General features: G+C 18.8%; 5 protein-coding genes across 5 annotated transcripts; 3 read left to right on the plus strand and 2 right to left on the minus strand.

Annotated features, from left to right (window-relative positions):
- Positions 1 to 1,795: 1,795 nt before the first annotated feature.
- On the plus strand, positions 1,796 to 11,804 carry PGSY75_1469600 (putative biotin carboxylase subunit of acetyl CoA carboxylase; the record flags this gene model as incomplete). Its single annotated transcript, XM_018788375.1, has 3 exons — positions 1,796 to 11,086; positions 11,225 to 11,442; positions 11,552 to 11,804. 3 exons carry the CDS (start codon positions 1,796 to 1,798, stop codon positions 11,802 to 11,804), a joined length of 9,762 nt encoding a protein of 3,253 aa, XP_018639747.1.
- Positions 11,805 to 13,276: 1,472 nt separating this feature from the next.
- Positions 13,277 to 13,723, plus strand: PGSY75_1469700 (putative mediator of RNA polymerase II transcription subunit 6; the record flags this gene model as incomplete). The annotated part of the gene is made up of 1 exon (XM_018788376.1): positions 13,277 to 13,723. One exon carries the CDS (start codon positions 13,277 to 13,279, stop codon positions 13,721 to 13,723), a length of 447 nt encoding a protein of 148 aa, XP_018639748.1.
- A 325-nt stretch (positions 13,724 to 14,048) lies between these two features.
- Positions 14,049 to 15,301, minus strand: PGSY75_1469800 (hypothetical protein; the record flags this gene model as incomplete). The annotated part of the gene is made up of 3 exons (XM_018788377.1): positions 14,049 to 14,531; positions 14,669 to 14,743; positions 15,212 to 15,301. The coding sequence occupies 3 exons, from the start codon at positions 15,299 to 15,301 to the stop codon at positions 14,049 to 14,051; spliced, it is 648 nt and encodes a 215-aa protein (XP_018639749.1).
- Positions 15,302 to 15,455: 154 nt separating this feature from the next.
- Positions 15,456 to 17,041, plus strand: PGSY75_1469900 (hypothetical protein; the record flags this gene model as incomplete). Its single annotated transcript, XM_018788378.1, has 3 exons — positions 15,456 to 15,522; positions 15,751 to 15,935; positions 16,097 to 17,041. 3 exons carry the CDS (start codon positions 15,456 to 15,458, stop codon positions 17,039 to 17,041), a joined length of 1,197 nt encoding a protein of 398 aa, XP_018639750.1.
- A 125-nt stretch (positions 17,042 to 17,166) lies between these two features.
- Positions 17,167 to 18,195, minus strand: PGSY75_1470000 (putative autophagy-related protein 12; the record flags this gene model as incomplete). Its single annotated transcript, XM_018788379.1, has 4 exons — positions 17,167 to 17,223; positions 17,342 to 17,404; positions 17,514 to 17,644; positions 18,108 to 18,195. The coding sequence occupies 4 exons, from the start codon at positions 18,193 to 18,195 to the stop codon at positions 17,167 to 17,169; spliced, it is 339 nt and encodes a 112-aa protein (XP_018639751.1).
- Between the last annotated feature and the right edge of the window lie 130 nt (positions 18,196 to 18,325).

Raw genomic sequence — 18,325 nt, forward strand, 5'->3', positions numbered from 1 at the left:
TAATATAAAAAAAAAAAAAAAAAAAAAAAAAAAAAAAAAAATTTTTTTTTTAAAAAAAAAAAAAAAAAAAAAAAAAAAAAAATTTTTTTTTTTTTTTTTATTTATATAAAAAAAAAAAAAAAAAAAAAAAAAAAAATTTTTTTTTTATTTTAAAAAAAAAAAAAAAAAAAAAAAAAAAAAAAAAAAAAAAACAAATCTACATATATATATATTTTAATTTTATTATTATTTTAAAACGGTTCGATATTATTAAATAACCATGCTTATTATACGATTTGGAAGTTTTTATTTTTTTTTTTTTTCTTATTTATATTTTTCCTGAACTAATATAGATCAGTGCAATTTAATATGAGTGCAAATATTGAGAAAATACAGTATACAAATAAATAATACATAAATATATATATATATATATAAGTATATATAAGCACTTTATAAAAATATTTTATGCATACATTATAAAATAAACAAACAACCAAATTTGTAATTTTCATTTAAATATTATTCAAAACATACATTTTATTATTTTTTATTTTTTTTTAAAGAAAAATTGCTATTATAAGATATCTCGTTTATAAATATATACATGTATAATCATATGTGAAAAATAAAAACCATACAGTATTTTTTTGAATATATATAAGTATTTCCAAAAATATAAGAATAAACAATGAAGTAATTTTCTTCACAAATATATATATATTATGGAACATCTTATAGGGCTTTTTAAAAAAATAATAATTAATTGAACAAAATAATAAAAAGCGTATACACATAAAAATTTTATAATTAAAAAAAAAAAAAATATATATGGAAATACATATATTTTTATGTGGTATATATAAATAAAATATAATATTAAATATATTATAAAAAATATAGTAACAAGAAAGCTCGTGTGTTTAAACAAAAAAAAAAAAAAAAAAAAAAAAATTTATATGGTTTTAATTAGAATAAAGGAACATTTGTGAAAATCTTCATTACATGTTTTATTAAATTTATATATATATATATATATATTTATTTATTTATATCGAAATATGTACATTATTATAATATTATAAATTTTTTTATATATTTAATAAAATCTCATAACCATGAAAATAATTAAATATAAATATATTGAATTCATTATTATATTTCATCTTTATTTTTCTTTGAAAAAAAATACATTTACATGAACTTTTAATTTGTCATATTTTTGTTTCGTGTAGGTTATATATTGAGTTAATTTTTTTATTTTATTTTACTTTATTTTTTTTCTTACATTTAATTAAGATTGTTTATAATTTATATAATTTGTTACATTTATAATTAAAAATATTAATATGTAGATATGTAGAACATGAGGAAATACATTAATTAATGGTTTGATAATAAAAAAAAAAAAAAAGAGAAAAGAAAAGAAAAAGAAAAATTAATATAACTTTTTATATATAAATTTAATAATATAATTAAAAATAAGGTTTTATATATTGAAAATATGTATACATATATATTTATATATACAATAATTTAACAATATGAGACATAAGTATATAGATATACATTAGATTATGATTATGTTTATATATAAATTTGTATGTCTTAAAATAAATTTGTATTTTATATAAAAAAAAACAAAAATAAAAAAGTACATATATATATTTTTGTATTTGTGTATATTTATACACGTAGTTATATCCATATAAATATTTCAGATTATTTTCATAAATAAATAAATAAATATATATATATATATATATATAGAAATAATAAAAAAATAAATAAACAATAAATGGAGTAAAATCAAAAAATGATTAATTTTTTTTTATCATTATTATTGTTTGTTCTATTTTTTGAAAATCTTGTAGTGTCTATAAAATATAGAAATATTCATTATATACACATGCCTAACAATGCTCATAATAAAAACTTTAATGAAAAAGAAAACAGAGAAATATATCATAATGTAAATATATCAGGAGTTAATACAATATATGAAGAACATAAAAATAAATATATTACTTTGTTTTTATCTAATGGAAAAAAAATCCTACATTCTATTTTTCGAAGTAATAATAATAATAATAATAATATAACCAAATGTAATGAAAATACAGGGAATCATTCAAACACCAACTTGAAAAATAATGCTGAGAACAATACTAAGAACAATTCTAAGAATTATTCTAAGGGTTCCTCATCGTGCTTAAATATACAAAATGTGTCCAATATATATTATGATAAGAAGAGAATTAAAAAGGACACTATGAATAAGAAGATTGAGGAAAATTTTATAGATGATGAAAATAATATTATTAATGATAAAATGCATTGTGATGAAAAAGAAGATTTGAATGAAGAAATTCATGTAGATGAACAAAATGAAAAGAAATCAAACAGCACTTTAAATAATGAAAGCTTTATAAGTATTATATCAAATGACAATTACGAAATAAAAAAAGATGTAGAAGAAAGTTATCGTTATCCTAATAATTTTTATCTTAATTCTTTAGAGGAAAATATTATATATCCTAAGCAACCTTTTGACAGTGGTTATAATGAAAAATGGAAATCTCATGTAGATGATATTCTACAGAACGATTCCTACTATAGTAGTATGAATGATAATAGTAATAAATCTTGTATAAGCGATTATGAGTTATTAAAAACATCTATCTTATTGAATTCAAAGGATGATTTTCCTCTATATGAAAATTCAAGAAGAAATATATTAACTACAAGTGGTATAATAAACAAGAATAAAAATTCAAAAGAAAGAAAAAAGAAGAATTTAAATAGATTATTTTACACTTTAAAGTTAACAAATAATTATTCATATAAAAATAGTAGGAGTAGAAGGAAATATGCAAATAGTTATAATAGTGATTCCTCTAATCATTCTGGGTATGTCACAGATAATAAAGACTATATAATATACCATAACACTACTACAACAAATAAAAAAAAAAATAATAATAATAATAATAATATTGTAGATAATAAAAAAAAATATAATAGACTATATTGTAAAAATAGTGATAATTCGAATAAAAATGATTATGATAAAGATATTAATTCACTTATATCTGACAAAATTAATAGTGAATGGTCACCCAAAGATTTAAAATATAATTCAAAAATAATTAATATGTCTAATGATCATTTTAATATTATTACGTCTGATGAAAAAGAAAATATAAAAAAAAATGCATATAAAAATTATGTTAATTATATTAATGAAAGAAGGCATGGTTATTTTGATTTATTAGAAAAGAAGAATGAAAAAATTATACGCAAATTATTAATAGCTAATAATGGCATGGCAGCGTTAAAATGTATATTATCATTAAAAGATTGGTTATTTAAAAAATTTTATGATGAGAATTTAATTAAAATTATAGTTATGGCAACTGAGGAAGATATTAAAAGTAATTGCAAATATATCTCATTAGCAGATAAAGTGATAAAAGTTCCAGGAGGTAAAAATATTAATAATTATGCAAATGTTCCTTTAATAGTCGAGCTAGCCAAAAGTGAGAATGTCGATGCTGTATGGCCAGGATGGGGACATAGTTCAGAAAATCCTTTATTGTCTACTTTATTAGAAAAAGAAAATATAATATTTATAGGTCCAACAGGTAATGTTATGGAAGCTTTAGGAGATAAAATATCTGCGAATATATTAGCTCAAAGTGTTGAAGTACCAGTAGTAAAGTGGAGTGGTGATAATATAAGAATTGATAAATTTGAGAACAATAAAATAAATGACAAAGTATATAGTAATGCTACAATTCATTCATTAGATGAGTGTATAAAAGAATGTAAACGTATTGGATTTCCTGTGATGATAAAAGCATCACAAGGTGGTGGTGGGAAAGGTATTAGAAAAGTGGAAAATGAAAATGAAATAAAAAAAGCATATGAACAAGTACAAAATGAATTACCTAATTCTCCTATATTTTTGATGAAAGTTTGTAATAATGTAAGACATATTGAAATACAAGTTGTTGGTGATATGTATGGAAATGTATGTTCTTTAAGTGGTCGTGATTGTACTACACAAAGAAGATTTCAAAAAATTTTTGAAGAAGGACCACCATCTGTTGTATCATATCCTATATTTCGAGAAATGGAAAAATCATCTATAAGATTAACTAAAATGATTAAATATAGAGGTGCTGGAACTATTGAATATTTATATGATCAAATAAATAAAAAATATTTTTTCTTAGAATTGAATCCTAGATTACAAGTAGAACATCCAGTTTCTGAAGGTATAACAAACTGTAATTTAATATCTATACAGTTACAAGTAGCTATGGGTATTCCCCTTCAAAATATAGACGATATTCGAAATTTATATCAAATTGATAATATAGAAAGTGTGGGAAAAAATATAAAAAATAATGAACCAAAAAAAAAAGAATTCGAATTAACTGAAAATTTGTGTAATGACAATTTATGTAATGATAATATATGTCATATAGATAATACATCAACTGAACAAAATAATAACAACTCGTTAAATTATTATAATAATTATAGAAATAAAAATGTTTGTAATAGTTATTCCATGAAGTCCTCATTAAATTATAATTCAGACGAAAATGTTAATAAAATGAATAATTTATTGAATGAACACTTTGATTTTTATAATAATAAACCAAATATTAAAAATCATGTTATTGCTGCAAGGATTACAGCAGAAAATAGTAATGATAGTTTTAAGCCCACGTCAGGTAATGTAAGAAGAATAAATTTTCAAAACTGGAAAGATGTGTGGGGATATTTTTCTATTAATGATGGTTTTGTACATGAGTTTTCAGATTCTCAAATTGGACATATTTTTGCTAAAGGAGAAACAAGAGAAGTAGCAAGAAAAAATTTAATTTTAGCATTAAGAAAGTTACATATTGATGGTGATATAAAAACAGGTACAAAATATTTAGCAAAGATATTAGAATCTAAAGCATTTATTGATAATAATATTACAACAAATTGGTTAGATATAATAATAGAAAAGAAGAAACATATATTTTATAATACATGTCATATAATATTATTATGTGCTACCATATTTAAACTATTAATATATTTTATGAATGAGAAGGAAAATGTGGAAGAAAATTTGAGTAGAGATGATATAGCTATAAAAAGGGATAAAAATTATAGAAATATTATAAATACAAATAATACGAACAGTAATAATATTAATAATAATATAAAACATATGTGTAAAATGAAAAGTCCATATATATTTGATATGATATTTGAAAATATAAAATATCCTTTTATAGGATATAATACAGGAGAAAATTTATACAAATTAGAAATAAATGGACAAGAAATAGAAATATCTGCTGAATATGATAAAAGTAATAATAAAATATTTTCTACATTTAATAATCAAACATATATATATACCTGTTCTGAGGATACCTTAGGTATACATATGCAGCTAGAGAAAGATAATATTTTCATACCTAATATTAGGAATCCATATCATTTAATATCTAATACTAATGGGAAAATTGTTAAATATTTAATAAATGATGGAGAGGAAGTAAAAAAAAATGACGATTATATTGAAGTAGAAGCTATGAAAATGATTATGACTTTTAAATCAACCGAAACGGGTATATTAAGACATAAATTGTCTGAAGGTACCATTATTAAAATAGGAGATTTATTAGGAATAATAGAAAAAGGGGATGATGATAAAAAACATGTAAATGAAGCTAATGAAATTCAATATTTTAAGGGTCATTTAGATTTATCAAATAAATATACACATGAATTGATAGATAATCGTAGAATACTTCCAAACACTTTGGATGATAATTATAATAAATCTTTTGATAATTCATATACCTTTACAGATAATATGTCTTTACAAAACTCTGAAGAACATTATTTAGTAGAGGATGAAAAAAGAAAAAAGAAAAAAGAAAAAAAAAAAAAAAAAAATTTATCTTCCATTTTAAATAATAATATGGTAAGTATAAAAACTGTATCAAATGACATAACAGATAATATAAATGTGTTAAGTGCAGAAACATTAAGTGAAGAGGGTTTAAAATTCGAAATGCGTGATGATGAAAATGTTTTGAAGAAAAATGAGAAAGAAGAATATAAATCACATAATAATTTAAAAGAAAATAGAATGGATGAATGTACTTATGAAGATGATAATTGTATATATATGAAAGATGAAAATCAAAAGAAAAAATTATATATGAAACAAAATAGAAAGAAAATCTTTCGTTTATTTTCAAATGATAATGAAAAAATAACATCTGCATTAAATTATATTAATGATAAATTTCATTGTGTAAAAAATTATTTGTCAAATTTAAATTTTTATAGTGCAAATTCGTTATCAGATTCTAATGATTCATCCTATCAAAATAATAATAATAAGAAGAACAACAACAAAATTAATCTTGTGCAACAAGATTGTTTCAATGAAAAATATTCAATTGGTGAGAGTAGTATACATAGGAATGATAATAATTTATTTTTTGATAAACATTATTTAAAGAGTGAAGGTAAAAAAGATAATGTTAATATGTTAAATGTTACAAATAAAAATAATAGTATGATCACGCCATTGACTGAAAATTTGGAAAATAACATATCTACAGAAATTATGTCTTCTCGAAATACATCTAATGAAAAAATATTACATAATAATATATCAAAGGATAATACAATAACTGAACGGATTTTTAATAATAATTCTTCTGATGATAGTAATATAAATAATATTACATTATTTAATAATATATCAAATGATGCTAGTACAACAAAAACAAACAACAACAACAATAATGATAATATTAATAATAATAATAATAATAGTAATAATAGTAATAATATTAATAGTAATAATAATAATAGTAATAATAGTAATAATAATATTAATAATAAGGGTAATAATTTTAAACGTTCCTATTATATGGATAATACGAATGATAATATCTATTGGAATCATGTTAAGAATGAAAAGAGCAAATATTTTCTTGACATTCCAATTATGAAAAGAATAGAATTTTTATTAAAGGGATATGAACAAGATTATGAAGAATGTTTTGAAGAATTAATAAATCATAAAGGTATTAAAAATATGACAAATTTGTCTGGATATATAAAAAACATAAATGACATATTAGATACATTCATACAATACAATATTTTATTTTCCAAAAAAGAATTTATTTCAGAAGTTGATTTATATGATATATTATATAAAAATATAAGAGATAAGAAAAAACAATATGAAATTATACATGCATATACATACAATGATTTAAGTATAAAATTTATAGAAAAAATATTAAAATATATATTAAATAATATAAATAATAATTTACCCTTAGATTTAATTTTGGATAAATTAAAAATATTAGGAGAATTCAAAGGAAAAATATTTGGAAATATAATTATTTTATCAAGACATATTTTATATTTATTAGATGGATTAGAATTAATTGAATATTTAAAAATTCCATTAAATTATAATGATAATAAAAACACAAATGGTACCTTATCAAATGATATGTTGCGTTTATCTTATTATATGAAAAAAAAGAATAATAATATTGATATTTCAAAAATTATGGAATATATAAATAATAAAAATGATATCAAAATTGTAAACATATTTTTAAAAGGTCTTGATAATAGTTATATCCATATGTTTGTTCCACCATTAATCAAATCAAATAAAAATTATATACTTTTAAAAATATATTTAAATAATTTATATAAATATTCTAATATTAAATCTATATGGGTAACAAATAATATATTGAAATTTTCTATAAACAATTCAGAATATAATAATCTCTTAATATGGAATGAATATGATACTATTGATATAAATAAAATTATTGAATCAGATATAAAATTAAATGATTATAAATATTTTAATAATGTTCATATAATAAATATAAATAATAATCTGTGTGCATATCCTTCTCAATCTTTTGAAGATAATATAAATAAGATTTTACAAATATGTAGAAATTTATATATATATAATTATGCAAATAATAAATATGGAGATATATATAAATGGACAAAAGAAGACATATCAAAAGGATTATCGACAAAATATAGTCAAGATGGAAGTACGAATAACATTTTGCCTTTTGAAGAATATATATTTGGTAATGAAAAAGAAATATTGGAATATTATGAATTAAAAAATATTAATCAAGCCATATATGAAAAAACAAAGATATTTCTTGGTACATATAAAAATAATAATATAAGTAATAATGTGAATAATAATTATACATCTTTATTTGGACACCGCATAATATATTTTAATGATCTAAAACAGAAATCAAATGATGATAAACATTTTGAGGAACATAAATATGAAGACGATAAATTTATATTTAATAAAGATATACATAATATTCTTTTAGAATTGAAGGAATCATTAAATGATATATCACGTGCAAGATTAAATAAAATGGTAAGAGATAATAAAATAAGTAGTTATATAATATATCATATTATTGTTGATGATATGTTGGATATTGAAACTATAAAAGAGGCATATAAGGTCTTTATGATTAAATATAACGAAATGATATTAGAAAATTATGTCAATAATATATTTATAAAAATATATCGTACTAATGAAAAGTCATGTACTCAAAATGGACTTAATATTGAATTGGAAAAAATGTTTAAGCTTAATGTAGTTTTAAATAAAGAAGGTGTGAAGAAAGAAATGAGTGATGTATATAATATGAAAGGTGATAATATAAAAAAAAATAATATTAAAGATGATTATAATTATAATAATAATAATAATAATAATAATTATTATTATTATTATAATGACCACATTGTTGAGGAGATTAAGGAATTTCCTTGTTTCCAAATTGATACTTTATATGTGAAGAGAAAACGTGCTAGAGAAGTTGATACATTATATGCCTATGATTTTATTAATCTTATAAATATATCCTTGAACAGATTGAATAAAAACAAAGAAAAAAATAAAATATTTAATTATATTAATAATATCAAAGAATTTAAACTAAAAAATGATGTTATTTGTTCTAATAGTAATAGTAATAGTAATAGTCATAATTGTAAGAGTGATCCATTGAATAAGAAGGATGGAAATATTTGTTTAGAAAAAAAAGGAGAATTGCTATTTGAACATTTTGACAATCTAAGTAATTATGAAATAAAAATAAGGAAGTCATTATATTTATCGGATGAACTAGATATAGGTCAGAACAAAAGGAGTGTGATTGGTTTGTTGTTAAATATAAGAACAGATGAATATGAAGAAGGTAGAGATGTAATATTCATTATTAATGATATAAGTACACAAGGTGGATCTTTTAGCATATTTGAAGATGAATTATTTTATGGTATTTCTAGTTATGCAAGAGAAAAGAAAATTCCACGTATATATATATCATGTAATTCTGGAGCACGTATTGGATTATATAATTTTTTAATGGATAAAATAAGAATAGAATGGAAAGATGAACAGAAAAAAGAATTAGGTTATAAATATATATATATAACAGAAAATGTAAAAGAAAAAATAGATAAAGAAGATATTATATTTTTAACTGAAATTATAGAAAATAATGAAAAAAGATATATTATTGATGGAATTGTTGGGAATTTAAAAAATCCGGTAGGTGTAGAAAATCTGAGAGGAAGTGGATTAATAGCAGGAGAAACATCAAAAGCATATGAAGAAATTTTTACATTGTCTTATGTTACTGGTCGAAGTGTTGGTATTGGTGCTTATTTAGTTAGACTTGGTAAAAGGACCATCCAAAAAAAAGGCTCTTCACTTTTACTTACAGGTTTTAATGCTTTAAATAAAATATTAGGTGAAAATGTATATGTAAGTAATGAACAGTTAGGTGGTGTTAATATTATGATGAAAAATGGAATATCTCAAGTTCAAGTTGAAAATGATCAAGAAGGTATGGATATAATTATTCAATGGTTATCTTATATTCCAAGAACTAGTAATGATTATTATGATTTAATAAATAATATATATAAAGAAAATTATAAAAATATTTTTAAAAATAATAACTTTTTAATAACAAATAAGGAAAAGAGTTTATATAAAGATAACAATCTTTTTATACATAATAAGAAATATGAAAATTTAAGTACACCTCTTGATATTAAGGATAATATAAAAAATCAGATAAATACCCAAACTAATGTTAACGTGAAAGATTCAAATATGATACACAAAAATAGGATTAACACACAATCAAAACAAGATCAAAATATGGATGAAAAGAAAGAAAAAATAGAACAAATATATAAAGATCAAAATATTAATATTATAAATAATTGCAAGACATCCATATCAATTCATAATTCTAGTAGTTCATACAATTTTGAACTTTTACATATTAATGACATGGATTACGATAATATAGATGATTCTAATATTATCGATTTGATCAAGGGGAATCAAAAAAATCAAGGTTTCTTAGATAAAAATAGCTATTTTGAATATATGAATGAATGGGGAAAAGGTATTATAACTGGTAGAGGCAAATTGGGTTCTATACCTGTTGGTTTTATTGCTGTTAATAAAAATTTAGTTACTCAATCTATTCCATGTGATCCAGCATTAAAAACAAATGCTCAAAAATTAATACAAGCTCCATGTGTTTTTTTTCCTGATAATTCTTTTAAAACAGCACAATCAATTGAAGATTTTAATAAGGAGAATTTGCCTTTATTTATTTTTGCTAATTGGAGAGGTTTTTCAGGTGGATCTATGGATATGTTTTATGGTATCTTAAAATTTGGATCTATGATTGTAAATCAGCTAGTCAATTATAAACATCCCGTTTTTGTATATATACCTATATCTGCTGAACTAAGAGGGGGGTCATGGGTAGTTGTAGATGAGACCTTGAATAGCCAAATTATAGAAATGTATGCAGATGTGAATAGTAAAGGGGGAATATTAGAACCACCAGGAATTGTTGAAGTTAAGTTTAGATATCCTGATATTCGGAAATTAATGCACAGTATAGATACAACTATAATTGCCTTAAATGAAAAAATGGCTAGATGTCAAGTAAAAAGGAGAAATAATAAAAATATGATACAAAATGTTTTTTTATAATATTATATATATGTAATATTATATGCATATACAATTTTTTATTTTATTTTATTATATTTTATTTTATTATATTTTTATTTATTTTTTTAGAATGATGAAGAGAAGAATAATATAAAGAAAGATATAGAAATTAAGGAAAAAGAGTTGTTGCCGTTTTATTTACAAGTGTGTCATAAATATGCTGATTTACATGATGTGTCTGAATGTATGAAGGCAAAGGGTGTAATTCGAAAAATAGTCCCATGGAATAAGGCACGTTCCTTTTTTTATTATCGCCTAATGAGGAGATTATTAATTAACATATTGAGGTAAATAAATAAATAAATATATATATATATTAATTTATATGTTAATAGAATACATTATATTTGTGACACATATATATATATATATATATATATATTTTTATTTTATTAGGCGAAAGTATGAGAACGCTTTAATCAAAAATGAAGAGATAGAAAATATTATAAATGACCTTAATAATTCAGAAGACGATGACTATATTGTATGCAATAGAGTTTTTAATAATAATATATTACGTAATTTAAAAAATGATACCCAGGATATAATATATAACAAAACATTAAAGGATTTTTTAAAAATTTTTAAAATGCTATCACAGGAACAAAGGACAGAATTTATAAATAAAATAAATTCGTATGAAAATTAATTTTTATTATCATATATGTATATGTTAATAGTATTATAGAATATATTTTTTTTTTTTTTTTTCTTACATTAGTTTTTAATATTTATAATATATAAATATATAAATAAATAAATATATTCATGTGTTTATTTACTATTGTCTTTAGTAATTGAGTAAAATTACTATTATTTTAACAAATATATATCTTATAATATTTTATTTTTTACATATATATTATATATATATATATAATTAGTTCAAAGTTTTATTTTATTTATTTTATTATTTTTTTTAAATTAATGTTTAGCGTATATATGAATATAATATTTATGTATCCATTTATTTTATATGTATTGTTGTTATATAATATATATATATATATATATATATATATATATATACATATATATATTGAAGGTTATATATTTTCTATTGTTTAATGATGAATACATTAAAAAAATTAAGAATAATAATAAATAATTAGTTATAATAATTTGTATGTTTATTTTTTATATACTTATATTATTTTATATGTTTTTGTGTTCTGTTCTGTTTTTATTATTATTATTTTTTTTACACGTTATATTTATTATTCACAAAAGAGATATATTAGAAAAATAAGTGTCCATGATATTATATATATATAAAATATATGATGGATATTTATTCTTTTTTTTTTTTTTTTTTCTAAAGATTCATTATAAAGTTTTTAATTGACAAATACTTAAAATTAATATAAATTATGGTTAATTAATTTTTTTCAGTGATGTTATTTTAAGAAAAACAAAATAAAGGTATACATATATATATATATATATATATATATATATATATATATATATATATATATATTTATATTGTTTAATAATTAAATATAATATAAATACATTATATAAATTATAACTCTATATTTTTATATTTAATCTTTTTGTTTCATTATTTTGACTGCTTTATATATATATATATATATATTTTTGGATTTTTTTTTTTTTTTTTATTTTTTAATTTTTTTGTATTAATTATATATACTTATATATAATATATAAATTAAATATGTATATATTATTAAATTGATCATAAAATGAAAACAAAATATATTTTTTTTTGGATTTTTTTTTTTTTTTTTATTTTTTAATTTTTTTGTATTAATTATATATACTTATATATAATATATAAATTAAATATGTATATATTATTAAATTGATCATAAAATGAAAACAAAATATATTTTATTTTTTTTTTTGTTGAGGATATTAAAAATAAATAATTTGCATATATTGTTAAAATAAGTTATACATATAAAAATATTATAAGAAATAGAAATAATTTTCCCAAAAAAAAAAAAAATAAATAAATAAAGGATACACATATATGTATAAAGGATGGTATAAAATATATATAATACAAATTGTTCATATATATATATATATTTATTTATTTATGTATATATATTTTTTTTAATATTTATTTGGTTTGCATTATTTTGATTAATTATGGGAGATATAAATTATTACGAATCCAGATTAAGAAAGGATAACAAAATAGAATATGTTGATAATATATTTTTATCCAAGTATATGTTAAATAATATAGAAAATGCTATGCAATATTTTTATACTTGTCCTTTTTATACATTAAGGAGTAAAATGAGTTTGAATGAAAAAATAAGAACTGGAAGAATTATAAATGATGATGATGAAGGATATATATTTAATATAGTATATGATAATTTGAATATTTTAAAAGAGAATGAACCAAGTGATATTGTATCTATGCATATATATTATAATACTAATAGTATATTTCATATATGTTTAAGTCAGAAATATAAAATGAATAATATAAATTGTACTAAAATTATTCAATATTTCTGTATTGTTAATGGAAAAATATATAGTATGAGGAATATACAGAAGGTCTTAATGAAGAATATAAAATAAATGATATGTATATAACAACAAGAAAAAGTAAAAAAAGTTAAAAAAAAAGAAGAAATAATATAAATATAAATATATATATAAATATATATATATATATATATATATGTTTTATTTTTTTTTGATTTATATAGTATTAGTTTCATATTTGAAATATGCATTGACTCTATATATATATATTATATATATGCTTATTTTTTTTATTTAATTTTTTTTTTTGTCCAAATTTGTTATTGAAAATAAAAATTATAAAATTTATAAAAATTAAATGTAATATAATATATATATTTATTTATTTATGTATACATATATGTATGTTTATTTTTTTTTATGCATTTCTTTTGTTAAAAGACCCTAAATGTTCATTATCAAATATTGGTATTGTAGAATATTTTAATGTTGCATTTTCTAATTCTTTACGAAGAGAATGTACCCTTTCACATTTTTTTAAAAACATATATTCATCATTATATAATTTATTATTAATATTCTTGTCTTTTTCATAATTATTAAATTGGGTATCATTCATTTTTAGATAAGCATTGATGTCCTCTTGTTGATTAAAATCATAAGAATATGAAGGAGATGAATTTTCCTTTTCACTATCATTTATATTATCATTCGCATAACTTTTTTTTTGTTCTTTTATATATTCACTCATATTGGGTCCCTCATTTTCTATTATATTTTTGCACTTGTCTTCTCTTCCTAAAAAGATAACTTTTTTCTTTTCTTCTATTTTATTATTATGAAGAATACATCCCACAGTGCCAAAACAATTTATGAGGAAAAAGGTTCTTATGCTATTTATCTGCGAAGAAAATGGAAGAAAAGACAAGGAAAAAAAATATATATATATATATATATATATAATATTTCATTTAAATAACTTTTTGAATTTAGCGAATAATTATGTGATAACTTTATTTTTTCTATTTTCACACTTACTATATTGTTAAAATAAATTTTTAATAAAAAATTATCCGTGCTCGTTTTTTCCACTGGACATTCAAGACATTCTATCTGGAAAAAAATAAAAATTAAAAATAATAAATAAAAAAAATTAAAAAATAAAAAAAAAAAAAAAAAAAATACATAAAAATAAAAAAATATAAAAAAAAAATAAAAAAAAATAAAAAATAAAAAATAAAAAAAAAAAAACAAAAATAACAAAAAAAAACAAAAAAAATTATAAAAATCATAAAAATAAAAATAAAAATAAAAATATTTAGTAAATACATAATTTTTTGTAAAATAGAAACGAACAAATATATGTTCGTACATATATATATATATATATATATATATATATATATATATATTTATTTATTTATATATTATTTCTTTTTCTTTTTTTTTTTATTTTTGTAAATAACAAAATGGATAATAAATCCTTATTGATTCATATTATATATATAATATATATATTTATATTATATATGTCTGTATATTATAAATGTGTACATTATATATATGTATATTTATTCTTACTTGTGAACTTTCTATAATTGCATAAAAGCTCTGTACAAAAATTTCTGTATGTATATTAACAAATTTATGTAGACAACTTAAATCACTCATTTTCAAAATATATATTTGTATTTTACTAAATTTTATATGATATTTATTTTTATATGTATATTAATTTTCTACTTTCTTAATATTTCTATGTATATTAATTGTCAACTTTCTTAATTTTTATTTTATATTCCTGTAAAATAGTAAATTGTATGATATGAGCCGCATAAAAGACAAAAGCATAACACGTTCAAAAAATAAAAAATATGGTCCAAATATAAAATGTTATAAAAATATAAGAATATATATATATATATATATATATATATATATAACAAACAAATAATTAGCACATAGTGTTAATGTATGCATTTATTTAATAATCTGTATTAGTGTTTTATTTTTTTTAATATTATATAATATATTTATTCTATTTTTATTTCCTTTTTTTTTCTCATAAAGATATTACACCAGATATAAATTTTATATGTTATTTTTTCTTTTCTGATCAGCCTGTTCAGAAGAAAAAAAAGATATCCTTGTAAAAAACAGCTCCAGCATTAAAAACATAAAAAAGGGATTCTTGATAGATGAAGATAATATAATTAACAAAATAAAAGAGCTAAATATAATTCTGTTACAAAATAAAGACGAAATAGAAAATCTGAAGCAAGAAAATGAATCATACGTTACACAAGTGGGCAAACATATATAATATATATATATATATATATATATATGTGTTATAATAAAACAAAATATATATTAAAAAACAACATGGATATTACAAAATATTTTAAATATTTATAAATATGTCACTACATATATAATTTAACATTCTTCTAAAAACCCATACAGATAACCAATTTTATGAATAAGTGCAAAGAACTACAAAATATATGTAATGATAAAGATAATATACTTTTTAAATATAAACAAGAAGAAAAGAATCTTTTAAAACTAATAGATACTTATAAAAAAGAAAAGGAAGAATTACAAAATGAAATAGAAAAACTACAAAACAACATACATTCTACAAATGTACAACTGTCGATACAAAATAATGAAATAAGTATATTAAAAAATGAAATAAAAGAAAAAGATAAAAATATTGATGAGCTAAATATAAATATAAAGCATTCAGAAGATAAAATATTAAAGCTTATAAATGAAAATAATAAAAATAAAGAAGATGTAAATAATAATATAATGAAACAAAATAAAATAAATGAACACATTAATGAAAAAGAAAATGTTATTAAAGCATTAGAAGAAAAAATACAAAAATGTAATAAAGCTATTAAGGATAAAATAGAAGAAAATGAAACTAATAAAAAAAAGATACAACAACAAACTGAAAAAATAACTTATATAAATGAAAAAATACAATACCTAGAAAGAGAACAAAAAAATGATAAAGACAAAATTAAAAAATATATAGAAAAAATTAAAGCATTAAAAAAGACAAGTACTATTATGGAAGAAAAAAATAAGGCAGCCAAAATAGATGAACAAAATAAACAGAAAAATCAACAAGAAGAAATATATAACTCACAAGTATATAACATAAATAAAAAAAAAAATAAAAAAGGTATCAAAAATATTACTATGAACAAATCTAATAAAATGAATAATTTAAATATGAATGGAAAAAATATATCAATTAATGAAAAAAATACTTGTAAAGCTAGAAGTACTAGTAATAGTAGTAGTGACAGTACTGATACGAGTGATGAAGAAATGGTTAGCTTCTCATATAAATACAATATAATAAAAAATAAAATAAATACACCACAAAAATGAATATATTATTATGTTTGCTTCTTATAAATAAATAAATAAATATATATATATATATAAATACATACATATATGCTATTTTTCACACAAAATATGAAATTATTGTATCATTTTTATTTAAAAACCTTTTAATATGCTGGCGTAAAACTATATGATATATTCAAACTCCCTGATATCTGATACAACTGAAAAAAGAAAAAATATTATACAATATATATATATATATATATATATATATATATATATATTTTTTTTTTTTTTTTTTTTTTTTTTTTTTTTTGTCCTTTATTGAAAAATACTTACATCATAGAGGTCATAAATATAATCGTCAAGGTTCGGTTTTATATTATTGTTGATATATAAATACTGTACGTGAAATATAAAAAATAAATGTGGACTTAATTAATATACAAATGTTCCTATATATATGCATATACATATATATATTAATTTATTCATTTTTATATGATCTTACTATATTATCATTTTTATTGAATATTCTCTTGAGGAATATCAATAAGGAAGAAAAAGTTTCATTTCCATTAATGAGCACTTTATTTTTTTTCAATATTGTCGTACCACTTATGCATTTAAAAACAATTTTAACTTAAGAAAGTAAAATAGGAAATTAAATATATATATGTGTGTGTATATATAATAATACATTCTTATTATTTTATTATTTTATTTTTTTTTTTTTGTCCCTATCAATTCATTATATATATATATATATATATAGAGAGAGACAAAGAAAATAAAAAAAAAAAAAAAAAAAAAAAAAACAGAAGGATATATACAAAAAGGTTATATAATATATAAATCATATAGTATATGTATATTTATTATATAGAATTTTATACACATAAAATATAGGAAAATATGAAATATATATAGCACATAAATATATATATATATATATATATATATATATATATATGAATATATTTCAAATTTTTTCCCTTTATATTTCTATTTCCAATTTCTTTTAGCTAATCGTTTCAATAATTATATATATATACTAACATATTTTTTTATTTTTCTTTTTTATTTTTCTTTTTATTTTTCTTACTCTTTTGGTTTCGTCGATTAATTAAAATTTCACGCATATCAGGTTTTTTTTCAAATACTGGTATATACTGTATATAATTCTCTGTCATAATTTAAAAAAAAAAAAAATTCAGCATAGGACAAAACATATTTATATTATATCTTCTTTTCACATTATTATATAAAAATAAAGTAATATATATGTATATTATTATTAACTTTAATAATCTTTTTTACTTA

This window comes from Plasmodium gaboni, chromosome 14, assembly GCF_001602025.1.
Source record: "Plasmodium gaboni strain SY75 chromosome 14, whole genome shotgun sequence".
NCBI lineage: Eukaryota > Apicomplexa > Aconoidasida > Haemosporida > Plasmodiidae > Plasmodium > Plasmodium gaboni.